General features: G+C 40.3%; 2 protein-coding genes across 2 annotated transcripts in view; one reads left to right on the plus strand and one right to left on the minus strand.

The window, feature by feature from the left end:
* LOC135216390 (sodium/hydrogen exchanger 9B2-like) overlaps positions 1–22,920 on the plus strand; it is a gene marked incomplete in the record, with an annotated part of 345,785 nt that overhangs the window by 23,158 nt on the left and 299,707 nt on the right. Inside the window, 2 exon segments of the mRNA XM_064251668.1 lie at positions 10,881–11,075; positions 11,362–11,499. Of these exon segments, the coding sequence (XP_064107738.1) occupies positions 10,943–11,075; positions 11,362–11,499 (271 nt within the window).
* Positions 19,784–22,920, minus strand: part of LOC135216448 (sodium/hydrogen exchanger 9B2-like) — a 110,477-nt gene continuing 107,340 nt past the window's right edge. The window contains exon 10 of the mRNA XM_064251818.1: positions 19,784–19,855. Coding sequence (XP_064107888.1) covers positions 19,784–19,855 — 72 coding nt within the window. The remainder of the gene's footprint in view (positions 19,856–22,920) is intronic.

Consider the following 22,920-nt stretch of genomic DNA (forward strand, 5'->3'; position numbering starts at 1 on the left):
ACGTATGAATTAGATGCTTTCAGTATGCTATAACTGTTATGCTAAGATGCCTTTTATTCCCATAACATAGCGAGGATCTGTTATTGTTAGGTATAGGCCTCCTGGATGCCCCAGGGCCCGAACTGGTGAAGGTCAGCATGACATACCGTGTAGCTATATAGCAGAGACAACACACACACTCGCACACATTCTCGGTACGGTGACATTTCTATAATATTACCTAAGGGAAAATATCATACCTAATGAACTGCTTGCTTTGTCATTGTAGCCTATACCTATGTAGTAATTTAGGTATGTTGTAGAATGAGAGCCAGTATGGAATATTCCTATTTTAAAGAACTTCATTCAGGCAATTTGTCCTTGAATTCATTTTACTACTCCTCCGGGAGGCAAGGGGGATACTTGTGGGGTATGAGAAGGTCTTGGCCAGGGCAAGGTGCGCTTCTAGTCTCTCTTGAGTTCAGTATGGTTTAACGCACCTTAGTGACGGCATCCATCAGTGAAACTGTGTTTTTGTTAGTTCCGCAAGTGCTGATTGTTACTTAGTAGGAAATTATGTTTATTTCAATGAGATAAACATGTTTAATTCAATTGCTTGTGAGTTATTCTATGTCAACACTGGAATTGTAAATAGACTAAATGTGCAGCAAAGGAGTATTAAAGTGAAATGGTTTAGAAATTTCAAATTTAAGACTGAAAAATTTGTTTACCAAATGATGCTGTAGTACTGAAAAAAATGTGTTTATACCATATAATACTTTAGTACAAAAAGAAAATTTTTTATAACATATAATGCTGTAGCACTGAAAGATTTGCCCCCAGAAATATCAATAGCTTTAGCCTATTACCCTCATTTGATTTAACTTTTTATCTGAGATGTGTTATTCTTTAAGAATACATAGTCATATGTTATAACCCAGATTGCAATGGTGAAAGTTATAAAAGAATTGATGCCTGAAATTTTTTTTTGTCCTATAGATTTGACAGTTATGAGCAATGTAAATTTATGAAATTGCAGATTAGAAGCCAAATTATTAAGCTCTAACATATTTCAGGAATATTGGAAAATATATGTAAGTGATAGTGATTGTTAGGCAGTGTTGTTTAAGCTGTCTAGATAATGAAGTAGGCCATAGTATTTTTCAGAATATAATTGTATCTTATTTAATTGATTTTAGGAATATTTGGTGTTTAACACTGATGATTAAAAATTGTTTGTGGAATTATTACAGCCTGTCTTAGCATTGGGCATAATTTTAGAGCAGATTTTATTGATCATGTCACATTATTTTGTTGTTAAATGTCTGGAGATTATAGTATAACTTGATTCATAATCACTTCTACTGTCATACAGTAGTGATGTCTCCATTAGATGTTGCCATGTTGGATAAATGCTTAATATATTGTAAGTTAATCAATATTTAATTTCAAGTATATTCTTCACCAGTATCAGTAACAACAGAAAATCATTAATATCAGTGAATTATGAGCCTTCACAAAAATATTTTGCATTGAATCTTTATAGACCCTGAAGATTAAATTACTTTTTTAGCATATCTTTATTGACATTTAGCTAACCACTCCCTTGCTTACATTATTTTTTATAATGGTTCCCCCCTACCCAGGTCTCTGTGGGGCCTGCAAATTCACTTGTTCTATCCACATTTAAGCAGACATTTGAAAATTCATTTGGCATACTTCACATTCAGTGTTAAAATTTACAGAATGATAATTCTCAGAAAAAAGAAAGCCTTGCATATTTACTTCAATTACTAATATACAATCTTGGCGCTACATATTTGAAAACTCTAAAACCATTATTTAAGGTGCATCTTGTCTCAGATAGCTTGAAATCATCTGTAGTTAATCTTAATATTGACATGATCCGTTGACTGTATTGTGTTCAGCTGATCTTTAAATACTTTTGAGTCGTAGCATAAGGGTTTACCATTATTCCATATAATGCCTTTGTTAGGCATCCAGTGCCTTTGTTAGGCATCCAGTGCCTTCATGAATCTTCCTGCTCTATTGATATGTTTTGCAGCTTTCCAAATTGTAATTTATGTAGATTGTGGTAGAGATAGCTGCAGTAGTTTACTCTATTGATGTTAATCACAAGTTTCATGACAAAACACTTCTCAAGATTTTTTTAAAGAAAGGCAGTTGTATTTATAATATATCTAATAACCTTTACAATATATTGATTTGTACACACAGACAATTTGCAACCCAGCAGCACTCCTTAGTCATGTACTACTTTATTAGTAATCTAGTATAGATTACTCTTGATATTCACTTGTATGTTACCAAAGCTTCTTATAGTTCTTCCCCATGAACACAGATTCAGACTTACTTTCATCTAGTTTTAGTTGCTTAAATTCTGTCCTCTCCTTAACACTGAAAAGAGTAGTTTCTCATTTCTCTCCTTTATATAATCTCAAGTCAATTTGAGACTTCATTAGTTTTTTTATGGTATAGGTATACCAGTACATAACTTATATATCATCCAGTAAGCAGAGATGTTACATGCCCTCTGTGACCATCTCATAGCTTACAATATTGTTGGTGAATATTGATAACACATCCATTTATTTTAGGATTCATTGCAAGTAATGTTTCAGTTTGGTAACTTTGTTGAAAGACTGTTATGCTTGAAAGGATGGATATTTAAAGGTCAAATAGTAACTAGTACCTAATCATGTCATTTTCCTGATGGAAAATCTAAAAATCATTGACTTTTAAATATCATCTGTGCATTAAATGCATCAGTTCTTCTCTTCACAGCTCCATATTAACACACTGATTCTCGTGTCACAGCCTTAAATACCTAATAATTTAGTGTTAGTTTTTATCATTAACTTGATTTTTTCCTATGAATTATCATATCTGCTTAAACTCTGGGTATTCATATATTTTTGAGAGGCTAGGTAAACAAATAATGTTCAGAATTTGTTATATTCTTGTAGCAGCTTTATACAATACTGTTTTGAAATTAACCAGGAAGGTCCGACATATAAGTGTTCTTGAATTTTTCATGTCTGGAATTCTTTGTGCTGATTGTTGTTTCTTTAGAAATAATCATGAAAAAAATTATGCTTTATCAAAAAAAATGTAGTAAATATTTATTATTTAAAAAATATCAGGCTAATGGTCCAGTACTGTATTAGGTTTTACAAAATACAGCATAAATGGTGAAAGATAACTTTTAGAATGCCGTAACACTAGTATTTGGAAAATTTCTGGAACTGGTTCTTGATTGAAGTTGGTAAGGTTTAGGGGCCCCAGTAGATATAAAGACTGCTGGAATCCTTACTAACAGCAAGATAATACTCTAATGAAAATGTGAAATTTAAAATTAAAGCAAAAATCTTAATTTGTTGGATAGGCTGTGTAGTTATACTTTCTGTATTTGTCTTTGTCTGTCTTGTTTATGAGTACGTGCATTCATTATAAATCGTGAGGAAAAAGTTTGTTAGCCGCTTATTGCTACAGACTGGATGGAGGCATATCCACTTATTATTTGGTTAAAATGAAAGTTAGCAGTCACATGTGGATTCAAAATATGGGTGTTTGTATATGTAATTAAAATGAGTGAGTTGATATAAAGGAAGTGAGAATATCACATAAGGATAGAATGTATTTAAAAAGGAGTAGTAGTTAAGATACAGCAGTGAAAAGAGTACATTAGGCATAGGCAAAATTCATCACTTCCAGTTGTAAATACTTGTGGTTATAGGAGGAGAGGAAGAGGGAATAAAAACAGCATGTATAAAAGATGTAGAAATGAAAGATTTATTAAACTGAATAAAAGATGAGTAGCATACTAATCATATGTCATCATAAAGGATCACCTCATAGGATGTCTCCCCATAGGAGGGTAGTGCCATCAGTGCACCTCATTTGATGCAATGTAGGCATTACTTGAGGTTCTATGCAGCCTCCTTTCAGACCCTAGCTGCAATTACTGTTATTCCTTTTACTGTACCTCCATTCATATTCTCTTTCTTTCATCTTACTGTCCACCCTCTCCTAACAATGGTTTCGTAGTGCAACTGCGAGGTTTTCCTCCAGTAAGACCGTTCAGACCTTTTATTGTCAATTTCTGTTTCAGCACTGAATGGCCTTAGTTGCCCCAGTGCTTGGCATAATGCCAAAAATCTATATAAATCAAATCAGATCAAATCATAGGATGTCTCCTCTGTTGAAGATGCATGTTTCCAGGCAGCTGAAGGTCTTCTCCCCGGTCTACAGTGCAATTACTTTGACAATGCACAGTAGGCAGTAAGATATTTAGAACATATCTGTGCTGAGTATTTTGTCATAGGACATCCCCTTGGGGTATCCTATTACCTCTTCTGTCTGCTTAGAAAGACCTATGTTAGACTTCTTTGCTTTGACAGATGCAGAGGTCTTCTATTCATGGTCCCAGAATTGTTCGTTGGAGAAGACGACTCCTTTCTGCCGCCAGCTCCACTCTTTGACAGTCGAGATGCACCCGTGAGCGATCAACAACTCTATGAAGCTCATGGCCAGGGACATTTGAGGCAGGAGGAATGTGGTGGCTGACAAGCTAAGTTGTAGGTGTCAAGTCCTGGGTACAGAGTGGTCTCTGCATTAGGACATAGTGGACAGGCCATTTCACTTTTGGGGAAGAGCCATGTTAGATCTCTTTGCCACTCGCTTCAACAAGAAGCTGGAGGTCTACTTTTCAGTGGTCCCGGATCCTCTTCCTTTGGCAGAGGATGCTCTACAGTATCCTTGAAACAATCTCGAGGTGTACGCCTTCCCTCCATTCTGCCTGATCTGTCAGGTCTTGAACATAGTATGTAGTAATGAGTTCCAGGAATCTCAGGATGACCTTGGTGGTGCCTCTGTTGCCACAGGCAGAGTGGTTCTCAGACCTTCTGTATCTTCTGTCAGCGTTTCTGAGAGAAATTTCCCCTTGGCACAACCTCCTTTGCCAGCATCGTGTGGAAAAATTCCACCGATCGGTAGGATCTCGATCACTCCACGGCTGGAGACTGTCAAGTATCTCCTGAGAGTGAGAAGCTTTTCTCGCAAAGCAGAGGGCCAGATGTCCAGCTATCTCAGGAGGTCTTCATCAGTGGTTTACCAGGGCAAGTGGGCCCTCTACTGTGATTGGGGTCATCGACGGAGTTGCTCTCCACTTGGAACTTCGGTCAGCAGATAACGGATTTTCTAATCTTTCTCGGAAACGAGAAAGGTCTTTCCACCTCAGCTGTCAGGGGGCTACAGGACCGCCTTGGGGTTGGACCTGTACCTGAAGGGTGGGACATCTCTTCATCCTGGGAAATCTTGATGTTGTTCAAGAGTTTCAAACAATCCTGTTCACCAAGAGAACTCAAACCTCCAATGTAGACTTACTCTTGTCCTGAGTAGTCTCACTCAAGCTCCATTCAAGTCACTACGTCGATCATCAGTTAGGAATCTAACTCTAAAGACAGATTTCCTGTTTGCCTTGGTTCTCAAAGAGAGTTGGATAGCGTCATGGATGGCCTGAGTTATGACACCAAACACACCAGGGGTTTGGGATCTGTGGCCTTCGAATTTGTCCTGGAATTCGTAGCTAAGACTCAAAATCATTCCATTTATGATGGCAGATTTGCCTCGTTTTCAATTCCTTCCCTGAATGAGTTTGTGGACAGCAATCCACCGGAGTTTTTGCCTTGTCCTGTCAGAGCTTTGCGCTGCTATCTAAAACGGACTCGTCACCAAGGGCCTAGGCGTCTTAGACTTTTTGTTAGCACTGGCTGGCCCAGAATGGAAGTTTCCAAGAACATCATTTCATTCTGGCTGTGTGAGGTGATTAAGCAGGCATACTCCTTACCTTATAGTTCTGTCAGAGTCTGTGCAGGCTAGTGCAGATGACATCAGAAGAATGAGTTCCTTTCTGACATTTAAGAAGAGCTAGTCTGTTCATAAATTTCTTGGCTTCAGCAGACCATGTTCACTTCCTTTTCCTGAAGGACATTGCCCACAGGTCCTTGGACACTTTTTCCTTGGGCCTGATGGTGGCTGCCCAACGAGTTGTATAACTCATACAGTGCCCCTGGCAGGACAATTTGTATCTTACCAAAGATGATTGTGTGGAAGAGGAAATGAGTAAGATGGCTAGTCTCCTCCTATCTCCTTTTTTTCTTTCTTCTTTTTACAGGCAAGTTGAAGAGTAAGACATGTCTGATACAGGTTAGTGTGGAAGCCATACTGGTTGCAGTTATTTGGTTTGTTCCTGTACAATAAACAAATCTGTTTCTCAGTAGCACATACCTCTCTCTGACAAGGGGAGGGAGGAGTGGTAGCAAACCCTGTGGCCTACATGGTTTGTTGCTTGAACAGACGGTTCATTTTACCTTCCACAAATGTAATGAAGCTAGACATGTCTCATTGTGTTTAATCCCAGCGGGCTGAGTTTTTAGATACTCGCTTATCTATTTTCTCATGGGCTCAGACCCCCTTCTTTAGAACTCAGTTTTCTAGGAAGAGAGGTCAGGTGTGCTGAACCCCAGCTGGTTCAGGGTACTTGTACCTCCCTCCAAGTATAAGTCTATCTTATAGTTATGACCAAAGGTTTGTTCTGCATATGAAAAAATGATAAATTTTTAATCAGTTTGTATTTTTCATAGCTGAAAAACCTGCAGTCTTAATGTTAACAGGCTGAGCCGCCCCTCTCATATCCTGGGTTGGAAGAAAGACTGACATGTCATGAAGTTCCAAGCCCAGTTGGTGACCAGCTTCCACCATGAGTTGCCAGATGCCACAAATTCCTTGCTTTGTAATCTTTGTTTTTTTTTTTTATCAGTTTCCAGCTGGTGCTATTAGATTATCCTATTGTTAAGACCTCAGGTTGGTTAGCTATGAAAAATACAAGTGGATGAAAAATTTGTCATATTTTAGATAAAGTTGCATAAAAGAAGAAAGGGGAATGGGAGCAAGTATTTTATGGAGAGTAAATAGTTCCTCCGTAGTTGAATGTGAAGGCCAGAAGAGAGCCAAAACTTAATGGCATAAAAGTGAACTGGGTCAGTCTGAAGTTTGACAGTGCTTGTGGAAATGACTTGAAGGCATTAGGAGGGCAAGTAGGGAAGTTGAAGAATAAAAAGATTCCAGTTGATGTAATAACAATTGAGATATGGACATATTTTGATAAAAGTGTAAGCGAGTCTCTGACTGGAGTAGTATTTATAGTACGGATGTCTGGATGAGGAAAAGGTTTCAAAACAATGGTTAAGGGAAATCACTGTTCCATAAGAGTAAAGGTGATAGATGGACTAAAATTTACAATGGCATAACATTGCATACTATTATACCCAGGAAGGATTTTATTATAAAAGTGAGGCAGATGATAGAGGATTGATATGAGAAAGAACATTATGGATTTAGGCAAAAAAGATGATGCATGACTCAAGTGATTATCACGAAACAATTATCATATGAGAAGTTTCAAAGTAGTACAGTAAAAGGAAAAATCTCTCTGTGGCATGCATGGACCTCAAGATATCTTGTGATTAACTTGATAGTGGTGCAATGGGGAGGGTGTTGGGATGTGTGTACATATAGTATATATATATATATATATATATATATATATATATATATATATATATATATATATATATATATATATATATATATATATATATATATATATATATATATATATATATATCACCTTTACTCTTATGGAACAGGGATTTCCCTTGACCATTGTTTTGGAACCTTCCCCTCATCCAGACATCCGTACTATAAATACTCCAGTCAGAGACTCGCTTACACTTTTATCAAAATAAGTCTGGTCACCATACTGTTGTTGTTAGATTAAGTTGGCTTGGGCAGTAGTACATACTAACTCTTTGTTCCTTTAAGAAGCCTGTAAGCTCAGCATGTAGTGTAACATGCACACTCGCCCCAGAAACCATACCGACACCTTTTAATAAAGGTGAGCGAGCCAGAATATTCTAGCATTTCCAATTTAGCGGTTCTCTGGTATTATTAGAAATAGTGCTAAAGGAACCTATTTCACTGGGCGACATGGGCCCTTCGTCCAAAAAATAGATTTTTCCTACGTCAAAATCCCTTTTTTCAGCACCAATTTCTCGATTATGCCATATAGCTACATGAATTTGTAAATCCCTCTATTAAGCAGTATAGGTAATTTCTTATACTTCAAAATTACGTGATATTATACGTATTCTTCTTTCACGCTTAAGATCTTATTATCATGGGAGTAGTAACAATGATCAATCAGAATTACATGAGATGAAACAAATTAAGCTCATTTGGTTAGAAGTTACACTGATATTTCCTGTTTTTAACATTACTGTACAGCTTTTACTAGCTCAAAATTGCAAGCTGTGTCATTATAGCAATATTATTGATACCCATACCAGTAAATTAATCTGAAATAAAAAAGAAATTATTTAATGCCAGGTAACACTCATAACATAATCAGTAACCTTAACATGACCAACATGACTAGTCAAACCCTATTATACAGCAAATTAATTATAGAAGGATGTTTCTGTAGTTCAAATAATAGTACTTCAAAGTACATTATTCTGGCTGTGTTTGAGAGCAAAATATAACTTTATAGTTAATTGTGCATACAAATTCTTTATATGTATCATTCAACATAAAGTTTTTTCCCTAAAAGGTGGAAGTTCAAAGAGAAAAGAAAAACTCACTTAATTTAACATTACACTCATGCTTCCTAGATATGAAAGCCCTCTCTTTCTAAAAAAATCTTTAAGACTATCTATTGAGCACTTTATAAATCTTCCTCTTCTCCATACCACTTTCATTATGAATACACTATCAAATACCTTTCATCCTCTTGCATTTTACAAGATACACAAAACGCTGATCCAGCCTACACAAAGCTTTTTACCACCTCTATATATCTCTACATTTCTTACCCTTTTTTAATGCCATATATCCACTATAAAATACATCTTAACAGCTTCAATGTTCTTTCTATTAAACTTTTAACACTTATTACGTACACTTAACCTACAAAAATCTCTTCATGTTTTCCCACCTTGGCTTCCAGATGCACTCCAAATCTCTCCCCAAACTTTTGTACACATCCTTATACCTCCCTTTCATCACTTCAACCGTACCTCACTTCTCACCTACCATCATCTGTTAGATTTATTCCTAAATACTGTAAAAATCAATTGCTTCTATCTTTAATCAACCATATTTATGTATCTTGCCCCATCTTCATCTTCCTGGTTTCCATTTACTTTCATAACGTAATTCTTGTTCACATTTATTCTCAATCATGACCCTCTTGCAATTTCTTTCTACACTTTCTGCTCACTATTCCATATTAACACTATCTCTAATCATTCAATAATCCATTTTTTATCCAATAACTTTAAACTTTCATCTTATGTCCTTTCTATAACTTTTTGCATGGCTCCATCCTTGAAAATATCAAATATATATAGAGATATATGTAGTATACTCTAGTCTCAAGATTTATAAAGTGCTCAATAGAGAGTCTTAAAGATTTTTTGGAAAGAAAGGGCTTCGATATCTAAGAAGCATGAGTGTAGTGTTATATTAAGTGAGTTTTTCTTTTCACTTTGAACTTCCACCTTTTAGGGAAAAAATTATGTTGAATGATACATATAAAGAATTTGTATGCACAATTAACTATTAAGTTATATTTTGCTCTCAAACACAGCCAGAATAATATACTTTGAAGTACTATAATTTGAACTACAGAAACATCCTTCTATAATTAAAGTGCTGTATAACAGAGTTTGACTAGTCATGTTGGTCATGTTAAGGTTACCAATTATGTCATGAGTGTTACCTGGCATTAAATAATTTCTTTTTTATTTCAGATTAATTTACTGGTATGGGTATCAATAATATTGCTATAATGACACAGCTTGCAATTTTGAGCTAGTAAAAGCTGTACAGTAATGTTAAAAACAGGAAATATCAGTGTAACTTCTAACCAAATGAGCTTAATTTGTTTCATCTCATGTAATTCTGATTGATCATTGTTACTACTCCCATGATGATAAGATCTTGAGCGTGAAAGAAGAATATGTATAATATCACATAATTTTGAAGTACTATAAGAAATTATACTGCTTAATAGAGAGGGATTTATAAATTCATGTAGCTGTATGACATAATAGAGAAATTGGTGCTGAAAAATGTGCATGTTACACTACATGCTGAGCTTACAGGCTTCTTAAAGGAACAAGAGTCAGTATGTACTACTGCCCTAGCCAACTTAATCTAACAACAACAGTATGGTGACCAGACGTCCCAATTTACCCAGGACAGTCCCTATTTTCACATCACTCGTCCCAGCATCTCTGAAAGGTCAGGAAATGTCCCTGCCTATGACGTTTTCAGAAAGTATAAATAAATTAGTACTCATAAAACACTTCTGGTACTTTTCTACTTTCACCTGAGATTTCTGATTAGCACAATGTAAGGTTTTGGTATGTCCTTAACATTATACTACGTATATGATATACACAAATGAATTTGTTCTTTGCTCTTGAGAAAAGTATGTCTTTCACTCGATTTTCACGAACCATTTTTGGCTTTGGGGGAGCTTCTTCTCCCCACACACCCCCCAGTTCCAGGTTATCCCCAGAAAAATCTGATCACTGTAAACAACAGTAATACTGTTACTGTTTATGTTGCATATTCCAGTTTTGGAATACTTCATTAACCTATGATTGTGTATTCTGATGTAGAATAAGGAATTTAATATTTGAAGGAAGAAACAAAAGCATGCAATATTTATTTATTGAACTAGGCTTTCCTATTAAGTTTGCACTTATCAGCCCTCAAGTCTTTGTAAAACATTATGAATGGTTCTTTTTCAGATACAGTAATGTGTTGAAAAGTTATTTGTCAAGGAAAAGAAGCAAAATACAAGCAGTAGGAAATGGAAGGAACATCTGATTCTCAAGATCCGCTCGTTATTCAAGATTTAGCTGATGCCCCTCAAGCCCATGATAATTCAGGTTCAGATGTATCAGACTGCCATAAAAGTACTGAGACACTTTCTTTAAACCCTGGTGAGTACATGTTTAGAAGATGCAATATGTATTAAAATTGCAAAGTTAAAATCCACCTCTTTTGCAAAAAAGGTAAATAATTATTAGTACTTCTAAGTGATCTGTATATAAGAAGATCTCTTTAGGATTGCTTTATTGTTCCTATTATGCATTAAATTCAGTTTAATTCAGACTTTGACAAAGTTGTATTGAAGATCAGATGAATTATTTTAAGAAGTTTCATCATGAATTAATATTCTTGTTGATGTCTTATCACTGGTTACTAATGAATTATGTCCACCTTTAGAAGCTGGTTCACCAGTAGAGTCTCCACCACCCCTCCCACCAGAGCCAAAAGTGCCTAATAATATGTCTTCCCTCAAGCATGAGCCTCCTACTACTGCCAGTGGCACAAATGACCTAAACGAAAGCCAGGAAGATGTAGGTAAGTTAACAGTTGTATATGTATATTCGGTTAAGGATTTCAAACAGTTCTTCAGGACTTCTTTCACATAATGCGGCATTTTTAGTAATTCTTTTAAAAGTATTTTGTAGTGCGTAAATGGTGGTGATGGTTCCTTATATATTTTAAATCAAGACTAACAGCTGTTGATATCGAAGACAAGGATCCTCTTCATATGCCAAATCATATAACACTGGGACTTTGCATGAAAGAGAAATTAATGGATTTAGCTACATGACAGTGGAAGACTACAACTGTAGTTTAATCCTTTCCTTCCTTTCTGTTTAAACCTATTAATCATGCACTTAAAACTTCTTGGGTTAGTGCTCCTAATTTTGTATTCTTTGTATACTTATAAAACCATTTTTCTGGTGTTTTACTTACTAATCTGCTTTTATTAAAAACTAAGCTATGAACCCTTTTGGTAAGCTGTGAATACTGTCAATGAATTGCAGATGATGATACATGTGATGATAGTGCAACACCTCTTAATGGTACGGGCGATGAGGTATGTAACCTTAGAAGCTCAACACCACCTCGATCGCGGACGCAGATGTCCCACAGTCGAGGGGCAAGTCAAGTGTCATCATGTGGGGCATCAGTTGGTCGTATGTCAGGTTAGAAATAGTGTAATTGTGAGAGACAAGGTTGCTATTGATCATAACTCACAAGGAGCTTTAGTTATTGTACATGTGGGCCCTCTGAAGTGTTTTTGGATGCTCCAAAATAGATAAACAGTTTGAATTACTCTTGAATGTTGGTCTTCCTTTTGCTGTACTTAACAGTTGTATGATGTATCAGGATCATATTTCTTTGGAATCTCAGGCAATTACTTACAGTTGATTATTAATTTGGTTAAAAATGGAGTGGGGAGTGGTCTTAGGAGTTAGCATTATAGTACCTTTTTTCATTGTCTTACTCTATACTGTATGTATATTCTTGTGAGATGGTTTCCATTGCATCAAACTAGTCTTGTTCTTTGTGCCTTTTCTTCCAAAAATGATATTGTTAAGATACAATAAAGTTTTATACATACTTACCTGGCAGATATATACTTAGCTATAGACTCCGTCGTCCCGACAGAATTCAAAACTCGCGGCACACGCTACCGGTAGGTCAGGTGATCTACCATTCCCGCCGCTGGGTGGCGGAATCCCAACCATTCCCGTTTTCTGAGCCAGATTTTCTCTTACACCTGTCTCCTGAGGGGAGGCTGGGTGGGCCCTTAATCGTATTATATCTGCCTAGGTAAGTATGTATAAAATTACTTTATTGTATCTTAACAATATCATTTTTATACATGCGACTTACAGGCAGATATATACTTAGCTGATTGACACCCTTGGTGGAGGGCAAGAGACAGCTATATATATAAACAAAATTCTAATAACGGGAAACAACAATTGTTGTAGGATATCAATCCTTGGTTCTTACCTGTTTGGGCTGAAGACTTCATGATTACTGTCATTTAGTCTGCCTGCCTCAAGAGCTTCAGCGAGGTAAACTACCTATGACCGAACAGCCCTTCTGGATCATGTCAATGGGGGCTAGCCCGCTTACGCGACAGAACCTGCATGGATCGTACCAATGGGGCTTACCCGCTTACATGGCAGAGCCTGACCTGTATCTTATCAATGGGGGCTAGCCCTCTTACATGACAGAGCTTTAGGCTTTACATAATGCACAACGAGGAGACCAAAAGTTAATCCCGACCACCTGACCTCTCTAACCATGTTAAATCTAAGAACTGAAAAGGGTTCTTCCTATACCCTCTTTCAGTCAACCATAACAAACACCATAATGTTAAAATTACTTAACCTAACTAATTAGGATTAACCTCAGCTCCTCCTCCCAGCACTAAATCCGCGGACACATATGCTCCCAGTGAAAAGCACTTCTCATAAGTAACTCTTCACATCCTTTAGATAGTGAGAGGCGAACACTGAGTTACACTTCCAATACGTGGATTCAATTAGATTCTGAAGGGACCACGTTTTATGAAAAGCCATTGAGGTTTGCTATGGCCCTCACTTCGTGTGCTTTTACCCTGAGGAGTTTAAATTGTTCTTCACCACATTTAAGATGAGCTTCCTTAATAATGTCTTTAATGAAAAACGTAAGGGCGTTTTTTGATATTGGTCTTGTAGGATCCTTGACCGAACACCAAAGACTTTCCTGCGTACCTCCCAAAAGAGACTTTCTTTGTAGATAAAATTTTAGCGCTCTTACTGGACAAAGGGTCTTTTCCTTTTCTTCCCCCGTAAGAGAAGAGAGTGCCTTCACTTCGAAGCTTCTAGGCCACGGTTTTGATGGGTTTTGAGTTCTTGGCTAAGAAGAGAGGCTTAAAAGAGCAAATTGCAGCCTCCTTCTTAAACCCCACTCTGCCCTCTAACGCTTGAAGTTCACTCACCCTTTTTCCTTTTTGCCGTGGCTAAGGCGAACAGGAATAGAGACTTCCTTGTCAAATCTCTAAAAGAAGAATTATTGGAAGGTACGAATCTTTCAGACATCAGATAATGCAGCACTATATCCAAGTTCCAACTGGGATTTTTATTATTCTGACTTTTTGAGGTCTCGAAAGACCTAATAAGGTCATGTAGATCCTTATTGTCTGACACATCCAGACCCCTATGCCTAAACACCGAGGCCAGCATACTTCTATACCCCTTGATCGTAGATACAGCTAGGTCACATTTCTTCTAAGGTAAAGAAGAAAATTTGCAATGTCGGTTATAGAGGTACTGGAAGAGGATAGCTCATGCGTCCTGCACCATCTTCTAAAACACTTCCCACTTCGAATGGTACACTCGTAATGTGGATTGTCTCCTGGCTCTTGCGATTGCTTTTGAAACTTCGCGAGAAAACCCCCTCGCTCTAACGAGTCCTTCGATAGTCTGAAGGCAGTCAGACTTTTTTAGAGCGGGGAGGTTTTTGTGATACCTGTCGAAGTGGGGTTGTTGAGAAGATCGCTCCTTAGAGGGAGCGATCTGGGAAGATCCACTATCCACTCCAGCAACTCTGTCACCCAATCTAGGGCTGGCCAAAAGGGAGCGATCAAAGTTAATCTCGTTCCCTCTGAGGAGGCAAACTTTCTTATTACTTCCCCTACCAGTTGAAGGGGGGAAAAGCGTACCGTCTATTCCCTTCCAGTCCATGAGGAGCCCGTCTATCGCTATTGCTCTTGGATCCGCGATGGGGGAGCAATAATTCTCCAACCTCTTGTTCCAGTTGGTTGCGAACAAGTCTACGTTCGGCCTTCCCCATAACCCCCATAACTGATCGCACACTTGAGGGTGGAGAGAATCATTCGGTGGGGAGTACTTGGTCTCTTCTGCTTAGCAGATCCGCTCGAACATTTCTCTCTCCCTGAATAAATCTCGTTAGAAAGAGAGATCTGCTTCTCTTGCGCCCAAAGCAACAACTCCCTCGCTGTCACGTAAAGGGAGAATGAATGAGTTCCCCCTTGCTTCCTGATATATGCTAGGGCTGTCGTGTTGTCTGAATTGACCTGAATGATCGATCCTAAATATCTTTGTTCTTGGAAAAGTGCAAGAGAGCTAGGTGAATGGCTTTTCAGTTCCTTTTTGTTTATGTGCCAGGACACCTGAGCTCCTTCCAGGTTCCCGACACTTCTTGCGAATCCAACGTTGCTCCCCACCCTACGTCTGATGCGTCTGCAAACAACGCTCGGAGAGGGCTCTTTATGTCAATGATATTCCTTGACCGAGTTTCTTCGGGTCTAACCACCACCGAAGATCTTGTTTGACCTTGTCCGTTATCCTGAATGACTCTTCGAGGTCCTGGGAACTTTGATCCCAGTTCTCCTTCAGATAATACTGAAGGGGTCTTAGGTGCAGTCTCCCTAGGGAAACGAACTGCTCCAACGAGGAAATGGTTCCCAGCAAACTCATCCACTCCCTCGCGGAACAATGTTCTTTCCCTAGAAATCCCGACACCTTTGTAAGGCAGCGTTCTATTCTCTCTGTTGACGGAGACGCTAGAAAACCCCGAGAATCCATCCGATCCCCAGCATAAACTATGTTCTGCTGGGGATCCAGCTGGGACTTCTCGAGGTTGACTAGGAGTCCCAATGACTGCGTCATCTTTAATGTTATCGAAAGGTCCTCCAGACACTGTTGCTTTCGACTTTGCTCGTATTAGCCAGTCGTCCAAATACATCGAGATTCTGATCCCCTCTAAATGTAACCAATGAGCCACATTCCTTAGGATACCCGTGAAGACTTGCGGGGCCCGTCGAAAGTCCGAAGCAAAGCGCTCGAAATTGAAACACTCTTCCCTGTGACATGAACCTTAGGTATTTCCTTGATGCCGGATGAATTGGCACATGGAAATATGCATCTTGAAGTCCAGGGATACCATCCAGTCCCCTGGACGAGAGCAGAAAGTACAGAGGAAGAGGTCTCCATCGAGAACTTCTTCTTGATCACAAAGACGTTCAACGCACTTACGTCCAGAACCGGCCTCCACCCGCCCGAGGCTTTTGGTACCAGGAATAGACGGTTGTAGAAACCTGGTGAATGGAGATCTTGAACCGGTTCTATTGCCCTTTTCTGCAACATAAGTTCTACTGCTTGCAGGAGAGCTTGACTCTTGACAGGATCGTTGTATCTCGCTGTTAACTCCCTTGGAGTTCTTGTTAAGGGAGGATATTCCCTGAAGGGGATGAGGTATCCTCTCGCGAGGATCGAGAGGGTCCAGCTGTCCGCCCCTCTCTTCGCCCAGACTCTGGCAAATTTCGACAGTCTGGCGCCTACCGCTATCTGGAGGACTTCTTCTTCATTTTGCCTCCTTCGCAGGTCTCCTGGAAGGTCTTCCTCTGGTATCCGGTCTTCTACCTCTAAAAGGGGTTCTGAGGAGGAAGAGGCTCCTCGAAGGGCTGCTGAAGAGGTGTTTTTATCCTTCTTTTGAAAAGGAACCGCAGGCTTGAACCTCTTTGCTGACTGTGTCAGTAAATCCTGTGTGGCTTTTCCAGCTAATGATTTTGCTACATCCCTCACCGTGTCTTGTGGGAAAGGTGGTTCGAAGCGGCGAATATAGCAAGGCCGACCTTTGTAGAGGAGATACTGACTTGGACAAGAAAGACCCATACACTGCTCTCTTTTTCAAAACTCCCGATCCAAAAAGAGCAGCCACTTCCACCGAACCGATCCATCACCGCTCTGTCCAGACACGATAACACACTCGATAATTCTTCCATCGTGACAAATTCGGGATCTTGTGCTCTCTTCGCAAGGGCTCCCAAAGCCCAGTCCATAAAATTAAATACCTCGAGCGTCCTAAAAAGTCCCTTTAGTAGATGGTCCAGTTCACACATCCCCCAAGTAGCTTTTGCTGATAGTAAAGCGCGCCTCCTTGAAGAATCCACTAAGGAAGCGTAATCTGCGTCTGCCGATGAAGGCAGTCCTAAGCCCATAGGTTCCTGGGTATCGTACCATCTTCCAGGTTTACCCTCAACTTTGAAGAGGGCATGAAAAAACAGTCTTGCCCGCCTCTCTTTTATTGTTAAGCCATTCTCCAAATCCTTTGAACGCTTTTTTCATACTAAGGGCTGGACGCATTTTTACAAATGAGGATGCCTTTGGAGACTTCGTGCTGGATAGCAAAGATCCTGGAGAGGGCGGATCCGCTGGTTGAAGCTTATCTCCGAATTCCTGCAACAACAACAAGGACAATCTCTTATAATCAGAGACTACTACATCCACAGGTAATTCTTCATCCGAGACTTCTTCTAAGTCTCCGGCTGCCGGGGATCCTTTCGGGGAAGAGCGGTTCTTAGTTGTCGAGGGACTTTTGTCAAACGAAGAAGAACGTCGTCCGAGTGACAAATCCTTGCTACTACAAGGCGCAATCGAGTTCTTAAACGCACGAGATCTTCTCTTCAGGCACCTGTTTCCTACCAGGTGAAGGGCTTCTACTCTCCGAAGAACTCATAAAGTGCGAAGGGGTCTTACTCTGACCTAAGCTCGTACAAGGCGCCTGGCCCTACGCCTACTCGACTCCTGACGCCTGCCCCTGCCCAGACTCCTGGCGTCTGCTAGACTCCTGGCGCCTACCCGACTCCTGACGCCTGCTCGACTCCTGAAGCCTGCTTGATTCCTGGCGCCTGCTTGACTCCTGGCGCTTGTCGTGACTCCTTGTAGGCTCTTGACGCCTCTCACAAGACTCCTGGCGTCTGTAAGGCTCTATAGCTGTAATATTCTTGGCGCCTACTAGGCTCTGTCAACTCTATGTTTCTCACAAGCTCCTGCTTCTTAGGCTCTTGACGCCTATCCTGATCCTCAGAAGAGGAGTCCGACTCCTGACTTCTCCTAAGAGACGTAGCTGACCGCTTGCTCTGCGAGCGGCTACCGCTGGGAACTTTCTTCCTATAGATAGGAGAGGATCGTTTAAAGGGAGAACGAGAGAGTCTCCCGGGAGAACGAGCGCCTGCTAGTGTGAGAAACTTCTCTTCCTACCAGGAGAAGACAATTTTGATCTCTTCACTGGAAGGGAGAGTCTTTCCTTCGAGACGAATCCTTATGTAGAGCGCCTACAAAGGAGGATATTTGCTCCTGTAGATTAAGCAGGAAAAGCTTTGTCGGATCTTGAGGCTGGAGACGGTCTTCTCGCCCTCTTACTAGTCGAAGGAAAATCCTCTGGAAATCGCTCTGGGCTAGAATCAAAAGCGTCTCCTTTCGGCGCTACCCACGATCTCTTCAGAGGACGAGACTTCGAAGCAGAGCTCCATCCACGCCTGGACGAGGAGGAGTCCGACGCAGAAAAAACACTCTTCCAGGATGCCTTTTCTACGGGCTATCCAAGGCAGCCTGGGTCGTTACTTCAGGGTCTGCCGAAGGGGACGCCTGATCGTTTGGGGATGCTCCACATCCTCCCTGCGGCTTTTGACATTCCTCCTCCCCTGGTCTGAGTTTGGAAGCGGTCTAGGCCTAGGAGCAATGCGGAGCCGATCAGACGCCCCCTCCACTGCACTGGGGTCACTGTATTCACTGACACTCTTACCTTGTGTTTCCATGGCTTTAAGCTGCTCCTGAAGCTCCCTGATCGAGGATCTCATTTTTTCCATTTCTGAAAATGAACCCTTAGATTCAACACAGGGAGAAGGGGCTGAGGTTATGGGAGAAACATCATCTGGTTTGTTAATTTCTGATTCAGGCTCAAAAGAACAAGATCTACTCGAGCTTCTAGCTGACGCTTTCCTAGCTCTATCCTTCTCTCTTTTCTTAATATAAGAAGCTAAATCCTTCCATCCTTGCTCCGAAAGCCCTTCACATTCAGTACAAGTTCTATCAACCGCACATTCAGAACCTCTACATTTACTACAAAGCGTATGAGGATCTACCTCTGCTTTAAACAACCTAGTTCTGCATTCTTCCCTTGCACAAACCCTAAACTTAGGAGTTACTTTAACTTCAGCCATTTTAATAGAAAAAACCAAATCCAAATCCTAATCCAGTCCAAATAAGCGTATAGCCAATCCCGAGAATAAACAAGAGTACTTCACCAAATGTCCAACCAATTCTCGCAAATGAGCAGAATTTCCAATCAGGAGAGACCAAACAACAGTTGTTGCCGGCTTCAGCGACAGAGAAAATCTGGCTCAGAAACGGGAATGGGTTGGGATTCCGCCACCCAGCGGCGGGAATGGTAGATCACCTGACCTACCGGTAGCGTGTGCCGCGAGTTTTGAATTCTGTCGGGACGACGGAGTCTATAGCTAAGTATATATCTGCCTGGTAAGTCGCATGTATAAAAGTTGTTTTTCTCAAGGTCATTTTACAAATAAGTCTGCAGAATTTAATCTCAAGGTCATTTATCAATAAATCTGCCAAATTTCATCAAATTCTGATTACTTATTAGCCACCAATTCCTTACATATACAATCACGTATATTGTTTTTTACCAGCTTCCACCTGGCAATAGAAGATTTATGCTAATGTTAAGACTGCAGGTTTGTTAGTTATGAAAAATACAAATTAATGAAAATTTTGTCATATTTCCTGCCAACAGGAACGCAAATGCTATATTTTTACAATATTTTAGAAATTGTTTAACGTAATGCGGTGAAACTCGATAGACGTTTTCCTTGGGTGACATGGAGACTAACTTTGGGAAGAAATCAGCTGAGTAGAGATGGTTTCTACAGCAGCAAATAATCTTTTTAATGCAGAGTTCTCCATAAGGGTGTCATCTCAAGAAGTTCTCCTTATGTATCTGGCAAGCTTCAATAAAGAAAGTTGACTCATTCTCAAGATATTCTGGCAACAGTCACTTGTGCATTGATAGAAACTTGACATGATGATTCCATCACCTTCATTAGCTAAAATAATAGAAAATTTAATACATGTAGTAATGATTACCAAATAACACTGAATTGAAGAACCCATGAAAATGAAGGATAAAGGAGAATATGCTGGAGTCTACAGTCACGCAGTGATCTCATCTGTAAAAGTTGTGGTTTTAGTTCCTGTATGCTTATTTACCATTAGGTTATAAATTTTGTATCCTAACATGATCCAGATTTAGCAGTGTTACAATTTCATATCAGGTGGCAATATACTTAATTGTTTGGATGTTTGGATGCTAATCTTCTTTATCTTCAGCTACACCCATTTCTATATGAGGTCACTGATTTCTATCAGCCTTCTCTACCTTCCTCAGTCCAATGCATCCTGACTTCTTAAACCTTCAGATGATAATCTAATCATTAATAAATTCTGTATTGTTTTTCTTGAGTTTTTTCTGAGCCGTAGCACATTTTATCTCTTATTTTTGGATCATTTTGATCCTCCTCTCAAATAATTTGGTTTCACCACTCATATCTTGTATTGGATACAATAGTTAATTCACAACTCCCGTGCATTTGGTATCCAGCCATGTCTGTTACGACACCCCTGATTGGCTAGTGATGAGCCAGTCACAGGGCTGGAAACTGACCAGTTGACTAGTATCTTCCTAGCACTCACAGAGTACACATCTCCGCTCTGACCTCTCCTGATTAACATGTCTTTCAAAAGTTATAACTTTCATTACACCTCAGTTTCACACATGAAACTTACCGAACAATTACATAGCTATACGCTTCTTACCTTACGTCAGTCGAAATTCCAAATTTCTCGGCGCTAATTGGCGCTGCTGACATGTAGGTGATACAACCCCGCCCACTTTCGGGGATCCCCGGTACTACTGAGCTTTGCTTGACAATTCGTTTTCTGCCGCCCACGGTGAAACACCTGTGTATTTCGCTGCAGTCAACTGTTCGCCATTTTTGTTTGACACCCGATTTGGTGAAGTACAATTTTCTTGGTTGTTTTTTGTGTTTGACGGCTTAGCTGCTTTCTTTATTCATCTGTTTAGTGTGAGTTATGTCAGATTCAGGTTCATCTGTTAGGTTTTGCAGCGAAGGCTGCAAAACTAGATTAGCCAAGTTATGTTATGACCCACACTCAAAGTGCGTGAAATGTAGGGGGCAAGAGTGTACTAAAGAGCGTACATGTAATGAATGTGAAGATCTAGATGATCAAGGATGGAAGAGTTTTTTGTCTCATCTTGATAAGATGGAAAAAGATAGGAAAAGAAAGGCAGCCATTAGGGCTGATAGTAGGGCTAGATTAGAGTCAACTCCTTTGCCGTCAGAGGCAAAGAAGCCCGCTTTGTCTTCTCCTATTTTGTCAAACGTCTCTCCTATTGATAGTCCTCCTACTTCAGTACACCTTACTCCGGCTCAGGTTCCCCATGCTTCTGATTCCGACACCATTGCCCAATTAGAAAATAAGATGGATAGGAAATTTGAGCTGCTTGCTAAATCTGTCATGGATTTAGGTACATCTTTTCGTGAATTTGTGATTAAGTCTGGTGAAGTGAAAAGTGCAAGTGTCGTATCCGAGGAGGCGGCTGTCCGTCCCTCCACGTCTTCTAGACCGAGGTCACTGTCCCGCTCCCCAGCACCTGGGAGAAGACATACCGTGAGTCGAAGGGAGACTGGAGGGGTTTTTGCCCACGGGCGGCCGTCGACTCAGTCGTGAATTTCGACTCGATTTCTGTAAAGAGCACCACTGGAAAGGTGTAGATGTGTCTGGTGTAGGTTTGTCGTCGGACTCGGAGGTGTGTTCGCCTGATACCAGGCGAAAGAAGTGGAGTGAAGTGTCACGCCCCGTTTGAAAACGGCGCGCAGTGCCATTGGATAATTCGTCATCACCTGTGAAGAGAGGGAGGGAAAAGAGTCCTCAACCCTCGTGTAGCTTTTGGGAGAATCCTGTGTATCTTTCGCCTAGTAGAGGTTTGGGTGCTGTTCGCAAACGATCTCGCGAGGTATCAGTGTCGGACTCGCATGGTTTTGTCTCGCCGACTGAAACAAGGAAAGTTTCGACTCGTTCGCCAGCTAACGAGAGAGAGAGTTCGACTCGCAAGTTTTCATCAAGGAAGTTGTCTCCTTCGCCCGCACCATCGGGAGATGATGCGAACAACAAAGAAGAGAGTTTTTTGGCGTTTTTTTGGAACCGTTGAGACAGCTTCAGGACTTAGTTAAGTCGTTGAAGAAAAGTTAAGTCTTATACGGATGAAGAAGCCAAGCAGTCGACAATGTCGGATGGGGAGGATCAGTCGGAACAAGAGTCGAAAGCGGCTTCTGCTTACTCCAACTTAATGAAGTTTTTGCTGGCTTCTTATACGGAATTCGAGCCAGCTCCTCTATCTTCGCCTCCTTCTACCTTTGTTAAGGATAGGAAAGTACTTTCGGCGAGTCTACCTAAACCCTAAACTTGTGCTTTCGCAGTCGCGAAAAGAGTCTTCAAAGAAGCAGAGAAGTGGCTGGAGAAGAAGAGGGAGTCTGGTAAAGCTGCCTTTGCTGTCCACCGTCCAAGTTACAGAAGACATATATTTTTATTTTATGCTACCGGAGAATTACCCTCTTTGGGAGTCGCTGCCTCCGCCCAAGGAGATTTCTCAGGTCTGGTGGATGCTAACAGAAGGACAGCGTTTTTCGTCGGCGAAAATTTTCTTTTTCTTCGCCTGATTTCGACCACCTGATTAAGAACCTATTTAAGGTAATAGAAGTTTTCAGCTTCTTAGACTGGACTATTGCTGCATTAGCAAGGAAAATAGAGGATTGTCAGTCTGGAAGATAGCTTGGCGACAGACTGGCTTGATGTATTATCGTGTGCCGACAAAGCAGTCAGGGATGGCTCAGGGGAGCTTGGATCTCTTTTACTCTGGGCGTCCTTAAAAAGAGAGAAACTTGGTGCTCTTTCACCTCCAAGGGAGTAACTTCTAACCAGAAGTCTGCTCTCATGTTTGCACCTTTATGTAAGTCGCATTTATTCCCTGAACAGGTTATTCAGCAAGTTCTCGCAGATCTAGAGAAAAAAGTCTACCAACGACTTATTG

The sequence above is a fragment of the Macrobrachium nipponense genome, chromosome 6 (assembly GCF_015104395.2).
Source record: "Macrobrachium nipponense isolate FS-2020 chromosome 6, ASM1510439v2, whole genome shotgun sequence".
Taxonomy (NCBI): domain Eukaryota; kingdom Metazoa; phylum Arthropoda; class Malacostraca; order Decapoda; family Palaemonidae; genus Macrobrachium; species Macrobrachium nipponense.